The sequence below is a fragment of the Loxodonta africana genome, chromosome 1 (genome assembly GCF_030014295.1).
Source record: "Loxodonta africana isolate mLoxAfr1 chromosome 1, mLoxAfr1.hap2, whole genome shotgun sequence".
NCBI lineage: Eukaryota > Metazoa > Chordata > Mammalia > Proboscidea > Elephantidae > Loxodonta > Loxodonta africana.
The window spans coordinates 69,286,541-69,300,559 of NC_087342.1; the positions used below are offsets into that span (position 1 = coordinate 69,286,541).

Genomic DNA, 14,019 nt, shown 5'->3' on the forward strand with positions numbered 1-14,019 from the left:
AAGAAAACCCAGAATATCAGGTATATCTGAAATTAACCTGAAATTTGCTGTAGGATATAATCATATCTAATTATATTACAAATTGGCTCATACTTCCCACATGTTAAAAAATATTACAAATGCATTTTATTATAAGAGCCATAATCTTGCCACACCTACCTACATCCAGATGGCTCTACCTTTGCCATGGGTTGTTGGTACCAGCTTGCTGTAACCCTCTCCTCCCCAACTCCTGCCATCATTCTGGGCACCTCTAATGTCAAAGTAGATGACCATTCAAACACCTTTATATATTACTTCTTAACCTCCCTGAAGCCAACCACCTTTAAAGCCACTTCACTCAGGGGACCCACTACCACAGCTATACCTAGCCCTTTTCATATACTTGCAAATGCTTGTCCTCAGGCATGGGAAACAACAAAAAATTCTCACTCCTACAATATTAGGAGTCCCTGGGTGGGGCAAACGACGACGTGCTCCACTACTAGCCAAAAGGTTAACAGTTTGAACCCACCCAGAAGCACCTTGAAAGAAAGGTCTGGCAATCTACTTCTGAAAGGTCGCAGCCTTGAAAACCCTATGGAGCACATGGGATGGCCATGCCACGAGTCGGAATCAATTCGATGGCAACTAGCAACAACCACTTAAAACATTATACCTATCTTCTTGCCCATTCCATCAGTTCTGCTTTGCTGCAGTCTCTAGCGAGTAAAAGAAAAAAAAAAAAAAAAAACTTTTTTTCTTTTACTCACTATTTACCCGCCCAAAGAAATACCTAGGGAGCCATCCACTCTCTTGCTTACCTGCTCCCCCCAACTCCCCGCCAATGAACTCACCCGGATAGTCCCCACCCCTGGACGACTCCAATCACAGCTTTCTCCTCTTCCCTATCCTGCTGCTCCATGCAGCTGAGGAAAATTGAATCAAGACACGGGAAAGAGATTAAATCTTTCCCTCAAATTCTTTTGACACATTCATTGTCCTTTCAATAGCATGACAAGGCACCAGGACTTACCTATTTCTACGTGTGTTGAAATGCCACACGATGAACCTCCAGGGCAGAGATACCCCAGCAAAACCAGCAGGCTGGACCAGAACCTGAAAGCAGACATGCTCTCATTATTCACGGCTCCTCCGGGGATTTGGGAATCACTCAGGGCTTCAGCAGCTCAGAGACTCTGAAATTCCAGCAGACAGCCACTGCTTCTTCTCTAAGCAGATCACTGACACAGGAAACCGAGCCTCATTTCCCAATAATATTGTTTTCCAATGAAGTCAACTGTCCAACTACTGTTTAGCTTCACCAGAATAGCAAACAAACCCTGTCCATCTTGCGGGGGAGAAAAAAGCAATAAACCAAAATCTAAAACACATTGCCTGCAGAGATCCACTGGTTTCCCTCTAAGCAGAACATTGACACAGGAAACCGAGCCTCATTTCCAAATAACATTATTTTCCAATGAACTCAACTATCCAACTACTATTTAGCTTCACCAGAACACCAAACCAACTCTGTCCATGGTGGTGGGGCGGCGGCGGGGGGAAGTGATGAACTAAAATCTAAAACAGATTACCATTTTCTGACTGAGGTTTTCTCCGAATTTCATTGTAATATGAAATCTGTATGGAGACACAAGCCAGGTTATCTCCAGATATTTTTTGCTTTCTAAAGAGACTCGCCTGTCTAGATGGGTAGTTGCTACATTGAACCACCTCACCTTACGAGGGCTGATCGCTCATACATCCTTTCCAAGCATTTATCAGGTTGCCCTGCTTCCTCGGCCTCCGGAGTCACAGATGCTGGGACAGCTTCGATGGTGATGAACTGGAATCGGATTCTCTTTCAGTATTTGGCAACAGATACTGACACTGGTTTGAGATTACACAAGAGCAACCACACCTGGCCTGCCTACCTCTGGTTGTTCTTATAGGCCTTATCTGGAGCCTGATAATGGGCAGATTCCTGTAGCCCAAGCAAAGAAGCTGACTCCACCTGGGGGGCAGAGTTAGGGCCAAGAAATGAAGGTTTAGAAAATGCTAGGCTCAGAATATACTTGTTATAAAGTATCCCATCGATAGCACTTAACCATAGGAATAGGGTTAGTGAGGTTAATCTCTTCATGGGAACGATGGCGCTCTGAAAGCTCAAATACACATCTAGTTAAAAACATAATCTCTTTTCTTTCATTAAAGCAAGAAAAAACCCATTGCCTTCTAATGGAATCTGACTCATGGCGACCCCCTGTGTTAGATAGGGTTTGCTTGGCTGTAACCTTTATGGAAGCAGATCGCCAGGTCTTTCTTCCACGGAATCATTCGGGGGTTTGAACCACCAACCTGTAGGTTAGTAGTCAAGCACAAATGTTTATGCCACCTAGGTGGGAGGAAATGGTATTCGTTCTCAGATTAGCCAAATGGAAGAGATGAATAAGGGAAGATGGTGTGGTTTGAGACCCTCGGTTGTCTGCCAAGAGCTTCCTCTGTAATCTTAACTCAGCCACCTGCAAAGCCCCAGGTGAGGAATGCCGCAGCCATCCCCCAACGTTGAGGCCATGAATTGCCTCTGACTACTTATAGACCGGAAACCCTGGTGGCGCAGTGGTTAAGTGCTGCAGCTGCTAACCAAAGGGTCAGCAGTTTTAATCCACCAGGCGCTCCTTGGAAACTCTATGGGGCAGTTCTACTCTATCCTACAGGATCGCTATGAGTCGGAATCGACTCGACGGCACTGGGTTTGGTATTTTTGGTTACTTATTTTTTTTTTTATAGGCCAGAGGTCATAATCAGACAAGATTGTTTGGCTAACCAGGATGCTTTATACACCTAGGGCAACATTTTTAAATGGGAAAATCCACATAGAAATCTAGATTTCTAGCTTGTCTTTAAAAACCACAAGAACTGGCCTCATGAACCAACATTCCCATGTAACACGGCAATCAACTGCAGCTGAGGGGCCAATTGTCCCCTAGACAAAGCGTGCCCTCCCTGATGTCCCCTAGTCCCCACCATCCACCATAGGTTTCTATGCCCCAAGGGCTACCCTCTCACCCTGGGCTTCCACAGCCTGTGGGTGAGGTGGTGGCAGGTATGTCTTGGGGTGTTGGTACGCTCCGAAGGTCCAAGAGTAGTCAATCAGTGGCAAGAATAACAGGGTTGCAACGGGTCAGCAAGGAAAAAAATAATGCTGCCTCGGAATACCTAACCCTATTTAAATAAAACCAATCCATCCAAAACCACCATGAAAGGAAACGGGCTCAGTAGCTAAGCAATACTAACCCTGAATTTTTCATTATATATTTTTGTGTTTAAGGTGCACAGTGACTTAATTTCATTGGTTTAAGAATATCTGATATAAAAAATACTAGCATAATAAAATAGAAGGAAGTTATTTGCTTTGAGGGGAAGTATAGTGCAATGGTTAAGAGTATGGGCTTTATATGACAATATTGCTTAAATTTTTATGACGTTTGTATTACTTTTGTAATCATGAAACCACCAAAGATAGGGATTTTAAACAAAAGTTAAAATATAGCTCACAATATTGTCTGAATTACAATGAAAACGATCTCACAAATCATAAACGTATAGAAATATTTTTCTTTCCACCCCATACTCCCTTCCCTAATACAGGTGGTTTTGTTATAAATGAGACAGCATGATTCTATCACTTAGCGCTCTTCTGGAAATACACACAAAAGTTGAGAAGTTAACGTGCAGTTACATTAAGGAAGGAATAGGAAGAATATAGGCTTTAGAGCCAGAGAGCCGTCATTTGGATCCCTGTTCTGTTACCTTCTATCTGTATGACCTTGGGCAAGTTACTAAAAATCTCTATGCCTCGGTTTCCTTATCTATTAAAATAGGGATAATAATAATACCCACCTTAAAAGGCTGTTGTGAGGATCAAATGTGAAGTGCTTAGACTAGAACCTGGCATACAGTAAGTGCTCAACGCATGTTGACTAAGAGGCAGGCAGCCTCAGAGCCTAATCCTTCTAAGAGACACCTGCTCTGGCTTATCCGCCTACATCAGGGAGAAGAGGGTGTGTATTCTTCTGGAATTGTCCTTGACCAGATAACCACAGAACAGCCATAGCAGGCCTGAACCGGTTGTAACAGGTTTTCTACACCATCTTTACACTTCAAGTGACCTATCAGCTCATTAAGTGAAAAATACATATAAGCTCCGTGCCTCTGGGTGGAGACTTAACATGCTAATGAAGGAAATCAACCTATTCCTCCCTCCCAGAGAGTTGAACTCTTGTCTAAAGAAAATGCATAGTCATCCCCAAGCTCTGAGCACTTGCTTGAAGGTCAATCCTGGATATTCATGATGAATTTGCATTTCCTTGTCTGCTCTCTGTAGAAGCCCACCTCCCCAAGCTGCCTGCGAGAAGTCTTGGAGGCAGCAGCCCTGATTGCTCCTCTCCTTGTGCAACGAAATAAAGGCATCTTTCACCTAGGCCTCTTATTTATTGGCTGTAACAAGTCACGCTGAGCAAAACCTGTGGTTCTCACCTAGCAACAACTGTTATCATTCAAAAACATTCCCCTCCCACACACACACAAAAAGAAATACCATTCAAAGGGATTCAAGTGTTAAAAAATGAAAAGAAAAAAAATTTTTCCCTCTCCCCAAAGATGCAACACAGACCTCTGTTAAGTATCTTCTTTACTAAACTTAAAAATAATAAAGAAAATTTCCTTTACACTCAGGTAGTCAGCAATACATCTTTCATAACAATTTTTTTTTTTTTTTTATATAGGATCCCTGGTGGTACAGTGGTTAAGAGCTCAAGCTGGTAACCAAAAGATCGGCAGTTCAAATCCACCAGCCGCTCCTTGGAAATCCTGTGGCCTATGGGGAGGTTCTACTCTGTCCTATAGGGTTGCTATGAGTCACAATCAACTCGATGGTAACAGGATTGGGTTTTTTTTTTTTTTGGATAAAGCAAAATTGGGTGGGGCTTTTTTTAAGTGAAGGTGGGTCTCCTTGTGGAGATAGATAAAACACAGTTTTCACGTCTAGAAACGTTTGCGATAAAGCATACAATTTCAGGTCACTTCACAAGTCTAAAACGCTGCTGTGCTAACGGTGTCATTATAGCAAATAGGGAGAGAGAAGGCAGGTGACTGGAAGGTGGAGGTGCCTGGGATAAGGGCAGGCTAAGGAGAAAGGAGGGAAGAGGTCCCTATTGCCTAGGATCTTATCTTCGAAGGTCTCAGTGAGCTATGAGGGGCATAGGGGCAACCTAGAAGTAAGACAAGAGCCAGGAAGGAATTGTTCCCACTCTGAATAGGGGTTTATAGAGGGCATGAAGAGGTGTTTGCCATAATTGTGAATTTCCTGTGTCCTAAGCACTTTTTTTCAAGCACTTTTGGTGGTGTAGTGGCTAAGCGCTACGGCTGCTAACCAAAGGGTCAGCAGTTTGAATCTGCCAGGTGCTCCTTGGAATCTCTATGGGGCAGTTCTACTCTGTCCTGTAAAAAAAAAATATAGGGTCGCTATAAGTCGGAATCAGCTCAACGGCACTGGGTTTGATTTTTTTTTTTTAAGCACTTTTGCCTTTGTGGGCCCCTATCTCCATTTTAAAAAATTAAAAATAATATTCTACCTATGCATTTGGTAAGTATATGACTATATTAATATTTGATCTAAAACTTCCCTTTTTTTTCTGTGCTTTTAGAAGAAATTAAAACACTTTTTTGTGGACCACTAAAAGTATGGTAGTTCCTAGGCTCAATGGATAAGTCAGCCAGAAGTGGAGGGTCCATTTGGGACGGAACCTTAAAAAGATAAGCAGCTAGAGTAGTTTCTGGGTCATGGCAGCCACAGTTGACGTCACCTTTCTGGGCCTGTTTCCTCAATTAAACTGAAAAAAAAAAAAAAAAAAAGCGTTCCCCAAATTGCTGGAAATCCGCTCTTAGTCGTGCTCCCTCTGGAGGCAGCAGATGTAAACGTGCCAGCTCCTCAGTTTCAAGCGAGATAATCAGCTGGCAGCCTGGCTTTTAGGACATACGCTCCCCCTCTCTCTCTGATTCCTTCTGTAAAATATAGAATGAAATAGTGAATCCACACACACAAGATGAAACCCTGCTGTTATCACTTCTGCCAGATCCAACTGACTCAAGAATGAACGGCTCTGGCTCAGCAAAACAAAGTCCAAAATTTAAATTATTGCCTTGGTATTTTCCAATTTAAGAATTCAGTGCCCTAGAAAAAGATGAACACCCCACAGGCTCCAAAAAAGCTAATAAGAGGCTCTTAACACCATAGGAATTGAAATGGGGAAGTAGGTTGAGACTAAAAAAACTGTCCTTGAGTGGATTCCAACTCACGGCAACCCCGTGTGCGTCAGAGCAGAACTGTGCTCCAGGGGGTTTTCAATGGCTGATTTTTCTGAAGTAGATCATCAGGTCTTTCTTCTGAGGTACCTCTGGCAGGACTTGAACCTCCAACCTTTTGGCCAGCAGCCAAGTGAGTAAATTGTTTGCGTCACCCAGGGACTTCATGTTCAGACTACCAAACCAAACCAAACTTGTTGCTGTGGAGTCAATCCCGACTCATAAAGACCCTATAGGACAGAGTAGAACTGCCCCACAGGGTTTCCAAGGCTGTAATCTTCATGGAAGCAGGCTGCCACATCATTCTCCCACAGAGCTGCTGGTGGGTTCTAACAGCCCACCTTTTGGTTAGTAGCCGAGTGCTTTAATCACTGCACCACCAGCGCTCCTTAACGCTGAGCACAGCTCTACTATCTTAACCTTTATCTTCATTAAGTTTTAAGTTTCCTTGCTGGAGTTTTAGGCCGAGTTTAATTTTTGACTAGATGAAGAATGATGTTTAAAGGTGACGTTGTTGTGCTGTCGAGTCAGTTCCAACTCATAGCAACCCCATGTACAATAGAATGAAACACTGCCCGGTCCTGTACCACCCTCACAATTGTTGCTATGTTTGAGCCCATTGTTGCAGTCACTGTGTCAATCCATCTTGATGACGGTCTTTCTCTTTTCCGCTGACCCTCTACCAAGCATGAGAACATGCTCAAAGTACGTGAGATGAAATCTCAGTATCCTCACTTCTAAGGAGCATGCTGGCTGTACTTCTTCCCAGACAGATTTGTTCTTTCTTCTGCCAGTCCATGGTATATTCAACACTCTTCACCAGCACCATAGTTCAAATGCATCAATTCTTCTTCGGTTTTCCTTATGCATTGTACACCTTTTATATGCATATGGGGCAATTGAAAATATCATGGCTTGGGTCAGGAGCACCTTAGTCCTCAAAGCGACATGTTTGCTTTTGAACAATTTAAAGAGGTCTTTTGCAGCAGATTTGCCCGATGCAATGTGTCATCTGATTTCTTGACTGCTGCTTCCATGGGTGTTGATTGTGGATCCATGTAAAATGAAATTCTTGACAACCTCAATCTTTTCTTCATTTATCATGATGTTGCTTATTGGTCCACTTGTGAGGATTTTTGTTATCTTTATGTTGAGGTGTAATCCATACTGAAGGCTGTGGTCTTTGATCTTCATCAGTAAGTGCTTCAAGTCCACTTTGCTTTCAGCAAGCAAGGTTGTGTCATATTCATATCACAGGTTGTTAATGAGTCTTCCTCCAATCCTGATGCTGTGTTCTTCTTCATATAGTCCAGCTTCTCAGATTACTTGCTCAGCATACAGACTGAACAAAGTGACATTAGTATGTCCAATCCTATGCCTTGACTGATTGACTTTGATAAATGGTTTCATTTACTAATTGGCAGCCTAACTTTTAAGGTATTGGTGGCTTCATCCAGGACAAATAGTATGACTTTGAACATTATACTGAATTTAATGTACCAACTGTATTAGGCATTACTTACACTACCTCGTTATTTCAGAACAAACCTATGAGTAGGCATAGTATTTTACAAATGAGGGGGTTGAGGTTAAGTAATGTGCACGGTCACATAGCTTGTCAGCAACAGATTGTGACTTTGGATTCAAGTCTGCTCGTCTCTAAAACCCGCTGTTAGGTGTGAGCAGCACCCCTGCTCCCAATTATTGGAGAGAATATCTAGACGCACATCCAGAAAAACTTCCCGGTAGCAGAACGCGGAGAACCTTCACCTCAATTCTTGCAGCTGCAGCGATGGGGAAAGGTGATCATGCCCTTGGCAGTCGCGCCAAGAGCCAGCCTATCTATGGACCGACCACAGATTCCTTTGGCCGGGGAGCTGCCGGATTTGGGTGCCGGGCTTCCCACCCAAAAATAATCTTCTTTCTCTGAGGTTGGGGGCTAAGGAACAGTTACAGACAAATAAGCACCCGTGAGGGGAACAGGTGACGTGGGTTCGAAGGTGCATCTTGCGGCGAGCATTCCCCAGCCCCTGTCCCAGCCCTTCCTGGGAAAAGGTCGCCCCACTATACTCAGGGCAAGGTCTAGCCTGGCGCGGCGGTGCAGCACGAAGCACGCAGGAGGGGGCGCAGCTCCGAGTCTGGGCAACCTTGAGCGCGTCCTCCCCTCCCCCTCCGCTCCCCGCCGCCGCCTCCTTTCTCCAGCCGCCCCGCGGCCCCGCGGCCCCTGAGCTCGCGTGCGCGCGCGTGCGCTTGCCTGCTTCCTGCCGCCGTCGCCGAGGCGCAGGCCATGGCGACCTGCTTTCGGCTGCAGAGCTGCGGGGCCCAGCGCCTTTCGCAGGTGGCTTCCGTCCGCGGTCCCTGTCCCCGCGCCGGCCGTCTGGGGCTCTCTGTGCAGCCCAGGCCGGGCCCGGCCCCGCTCCGCGGCTATGGCCGGGGCCCGGCGGGCCTCCCCGCGGCGGTGCTGCGCACCGACGGCTTCGTGGGCGGCCGCTGGCTTCAGGCCCCCGCCACCTTCCCCGTGCACGACCCGGCCAGCGGCGCTTCACTGGGCGAAGTGGCCGACTGCGGGGCGCCCGAAGCCCGCGCCGCTGTGCGCGCCGCCTACGAGGCTTTCTGCAGCTGGAGGGGAGTCTCGGCCAAGGTGAGAGTGCACGGGTTGCAAGGGGCAGGGCTGGTCGGGGAACAGAGGGGCTTTGCCCCAACGTAAACTAGCCGCGCCACTTCTTCTCCCCAATTTCCCCGGGTACACAATGCGGAAGGTCGCGGAAACAAGAAAGGAGACGAACAAATACATTTAGAGCGTCGGCTTTGTGCCAGGCACTGTGCCAGGCGCTAGGGACACGGCCCCAGTCCTCAAGCCTTATGAAGCATACTGTCCTTTAAGGGAGACAGAACACGAGCACGTAATTGCAGGTGAGCTGAGTGTTACAATGAACAATACATGAGGCCCGATCGTGTTCTGGTGAGGGAAGACGGTCAGGGAAGGTGAGAGAGCACCTGTGGCTCTCAAATACCTCCCCTGCTGCAAGGAGAGCACGCGGGAAGCTGCTGTGGTGGTCCAGAAAACAGCTGGTAATGCCCTGGGCTAAAGTAGTGGAATTAGGGATGGTGAAAACTGTAGAAACAGTCAGGCTTTGTGATTGGCTTTGGAGGGCAAAGGAGGAGTCCAGGATGACACCGGCCCAGGATGACAGCCCTGGTTTTCAGTATGAGTGGATAAGCAGAAAAAGGAGCCCTGGTGGCACAGTGGTTTGTTGCTGAACAGCTAACCGAAAGGTCAGAGGTTCTAGTCCACCAGCTGCTCCCCGGGAGAAAGATGTGGCAGTCTGCTTCCAAAAAGCTTACAGGCTTGAAACCCTATGAGGCAGTTCTACTCTGTCCAGTAGGTCGCTATGAGTCAGAATGGACTCCCTGGCAAAGGGTTTGGTTTGGGTTTTGGATAATCAAAAAACCAAACCAGTTGCTATAGAGTCCATTGGTACTCATGGCGACCCCATGTGTGCAGAGTAGGACTGTACTCCATAGGAATTTCAAGGCTTTGACCTCTTGGAAGCAGATGGCACAGGCCTTTCTTCCAAGGTACCTCTGGGTATGTCCAAACTGCCAACCTCTGGCTTAGCACTTAACCATTTGTGCCACCCGTAGATGCTGGTGTTTGTTGGCTTCGAGAACACTGGAGAATTGAGGTGGAAGGGGTCAGATGGGAAGTAAGAAGAAGACAACTTAAGAGGTTTTTTTCCCTCCGTTTATTATAGCACATCTTGAAATTGAGAGATTTTTAAGCCAGCTCAGTGAAATCATTTTCCCCTATGCTTCAGAGTCCTCCCTCTGAGGGAACACATACAGCAAGTAGTCCAAGTACCAGAGAGCCCAATATCAGATTATTTACTGAGGGTCTGTTATATGCTATGCAGTATTGGAGGTGCTGGGATAGATACATCAGTTAATAAAACCAAAACAAAAATTCCTGTTCTTGTGGACCTCATATGAGGGGGTAGTTGAAGGTTATCTTAGTCATCTAGTGCTACTATAATAGAAATAGCACTAAAGAAGTGGATGGCTTTAACAAACAGAAATTTATTCTCTCACAGTCTAAGAGGCTAAAAGTCCAAATTCACGGTGACAGTTCCTGGGAAAGGCTTTCTCTGTTGGCTGTGGGGGGAAGGTCCTTGTCATCAATCTTCCTCTGGTCTAGGAGCTTCTCAGTGCAGAGACCCCGGGTTGCAAAGGACACAGTCTGCTCCCGGGCACTTCTTCGTTGTTGCTGTGAGGTCCTTCTCCTCTCTGCTTGATTCTTTTATTGAGATTGACTCAAGATACAACCTAATCCTGTAGATCAAGTGGTCTCATTAACATAACTGCCTCTAACCCTGTCTCTTTAACATCGTAGAGGCTAGGATTTACAACAAATAGGATAATCATATCACAAAATGGTGGACAACCACATAGTATTGGGAATCATGGCCTAGCCAAATTGACACACATTTTGCGGGGGACACAATTCAATCCATAACAGAGGTTAAGCAATACACATAAAATACAAGTAAATAAGTGTGTTAGAAGCGATCAAAGCTACGAGAGAAAAAAGTAGAGCTGGGTAAAAGGCATTGTGGGCCAGAGGCAAGACCAACATGTGGTATAACAGAGGACTGAATAGCAAGTTTTCCAAAGAGGATATTCCAATGGGCAATAAGCACATGAAGAGGTGCTCAACATCCCTAGTCTTGGAAATGCAAATGTTATGGATGGAACTGTGTCCCCAAAAATAGGTGTTGTAAATCCTAACGTCTATGCCTGTGGTTATAAATCCATTTGGGAATGGGTTGTCTTTGTTACGTTAATGAGGCAGGATTAGTGTAGGGTATATCTTGAGTCAATCTCTTTTGAGATAGAAAAGCAATTAAACAAGGGAGCAGAGCAGAGATGGGCAAGAGAGAGAACAAGCCACGTGAAGATTGCCTGGAAGCAGAATCTCAAAGACAAGGACCTTCCTCCAGAGCCCACAGAGAGAGAAAGCCTTCCCCTAGAGCCGGTACACTTGAATTTGGACTTCTAGCTTCCCAAACTGTGAGAAAATAAATTTGTGTTAGTTAAAGCCATCTACTTGTGCTATATTTGTTATAGCAACAGTAGATAACTAAGACAGCAAATCAAAACTACAACGAGATACCACTTTACGTCCACTAAGATGACTATAACAAAACAAGTAAAAAGAAAACAACAGGTGTTGGCGAGGACGTGGAGAAATTGGATCCCTCATCCATTGCTGGTGGGAATGCAAAATGGTGCATCCACTGTGGAAAACAGTTTGGCGAGTCCTCAAAAAACGAAACGTAGAGTTACCATATGACCCAGGAATTCTACTCATAGGAATATACCCAAAAGAATTTAAAACAGGGACTTCAATAAATACTTGTACACAAATGTTTGTAGCAGCACTGTTCACAATAGCCAAAAAGTGGAAACAGCCCACATATAGATCAACAGATGAATGGATAAACAAATTGTGGACACAATGGGACATTATTCAGTCATAAAAAGGAATAAAGTGCTACAATGTGGATGAACCTCGAAAACAGGCTAAGTGAAAGAAGCCAGGCAGAAGAAGCCACATATTCTATGATTCCATTTGTATGAAATTTCCAGAATAGGTAAATTCATAGAAACAGTGAATTGGGAATAGAGGTTAACTGCTTAACGGGCATGGGGCTTCTTTTTGGGGTGATGAAAATGTTTTAGAACTAGATAGAGATGGTGGGCTTCACGATATGGTGAATGTACTAAATGTTACTGAATTGTTCATTTAAAAAAAATGTTAATTTTATGTGAATTTCACAATTTACATAAAAAAAAGATACATATAAATAATGTCATCCTGGTAGGCCTCATTGAAGACATGAGCTACAAAGACCAAAGGAGGCAAGGGAATTCAGCTAGAGCAAAAGGACTGAGTTAGGAGCATGCCTGCTGTGTTTTACGAACAGCAAGAAAGCCCGAGTGGGCTGAGCAAGGGGGAAGAGTTGTGGGACGGGAGGTCAGAGAGATAAGGGAAGGAGGGGACTGGATCACGTGGGCCATTTCAGGGTTTTAAGCAGAGAAGGATGTGATCTGAATTGCATTTTCAAAGGATACTCAGGCCTTAGTGTTGAGAATAGACTGAAGGGGGAATGTATTCATTTTCTAGAGCCTGTGTAATAAATTAACACACACTTGATGGCTTAGAACAACAAATTAATTCTCTCACAGTTGTGGAGGCCAGAAGCCTGAACTCCCTCAGCGCTCCCTCCACAGGCTTTGGGGAAGATTTCCTTCTTGGCTTTTTCCAGCTTCAGGTGGCTGTGGGCGTTTCTCAGTGTCTCTTGTTTGAATCACTCCAGTCTCTGCCTCCGTGCTCATGTTGCTTCCTGGGCTTCTGTCTGTGGTTCTCTTTTAAGGACACTTGTCATTGGATTTAGGGCCCACTCAGAAAATCCAGGGTGATCTCATATTAAGATCCTTAACTTAGTTACATCTACGAAGACTTTTTTTCCAAAGAAGGTCCTATCCGTAGATTCCAGGGATGAGGACGTGAACATATTTTTGGGGGTCCACCATTCAACCCACTACAGGCAACAGTGGTGGAAACAGAGACCTCTTAGGCAGTTACTGCAGTTATTTAGGTGGAAGATAGTGATGACTTGAACTAGGATGATAGCAGTGGAGGAAGTGAAGAGTGGTCCTATAAGGGATATAGTTTGAATGTAGAGCCAACTAGATGCACTGACAGATAATAGTGGGATGTAAAAGAAGAGGGGAGTCATAACTCCAGGGCTTTTGGCCTTAAACAACTAGTATGGAGTTACCAGCAGCTAAGATTGGGGAAAGGGACGAGTGAGAGGCATCATTGGGGTGAGAAACGGGAGTTTACTTTTAGAGATGTTAAGCCTAAGATGTCTGTCAGATGCCCCAGTGAGGATGTAGAGTAGGCGGTTAGACAGATAAGTTTGAGAGCAAGACCTGGGCTAGTGTCTTAGATATCTTGTGCTATTATAACAGAAATACCATAAGTGAATGGCTTTAACAAACTGAAATTTATTCTCTCACAGTCAAGGAGGCTAAATGTCTGAATTGGGGGTGTCGGCTCCAAGGGAAGCCTTTCTCTCTCTGTTGGCTCTGGGGGAAGGTCTTTGCCCTTAATCTTCCCCTGGTCAAGGAGCTTCTGAGCGCAGGTACCCCCGGTCTGATGGACATGCTGTGTTCCTGGCACTACTTTCTTAGTGGTATGAGGTCTCTCTGCTCACTTCTCTCTTTTATATCTCAAAAGAGATCGACTCAAAGTACAACCTAATCTTGTAGATTGAGCCCTGCCTTATTAACATAACTGCCTCTAATCCTGCCTCATTAACAGCACAGAGGTAGGATTTGCAACACATAGGAAAATCACATCAGATGACAAAATAGTGGACAGTTGCACAATACTGGGAATCATGGCCTAGCCAAGTGGACACAGATTTTGGGGGGCCATAATTTAGTCCATCACAGCTAAAGATGGAGATATGGAAGTTGTATGCAAGTGCATTTGAAGCTAGGGGAGTGACGGGATAAACAGGAAGCGAGTGTGGACGTGAACTGATTCCTGGGCCCTCCGGCATCATTTTGGGGTCTCACAGACATCAAGACCACCATGTACCAATG

The 14,019-nt window shown here is 45.1% G+C and overlaps 2 protein-coding genes across 2 annotated transcripts in view; one reads left to right on the forward strand and one right to left on the reverse strand.

The window, feature by feature from the left end:
* GPLD1 (glycosylphosphatidylinositol specific phospholipase D1) overlaps window positions 1-1,149 on the reverse strand; it is a 59,600-nt gene extending 58,451 nt beyond the window's left edge. The window contains exon 1 of the mRNA XM_003416440.3: window positions 1,016-1,149. Coding sequence (XP_003416488.1) covers window positions 1,016-1,112 — 97 coding nt within the window. The 5' untranslated portion in view covers window positions 1,113-1,149. The remainder of the gene's footprint in view (window positions 1-1,015) is intronic.
* A 7,483-nt stretch (window positions 1,150-8,632) lies between these two features.
* ALDH5A1 (aldehyde dehydrogenase 5 family member A1) overlaps window positions 8,633-14,019 on the forward strand; it is a 49,688-nt gene continuing 44,301 nt past the window's right edge. The window contains exon 1 of the mRNA XM_023555696.2: window positions 8,633-8,986. Coding sequence (XP_023411464.2) covers window positions 8,633-8,986 — 354 coding nt within the window. The remainder of the gene's footprint in view (window positions 8,987-14,019) is intronic.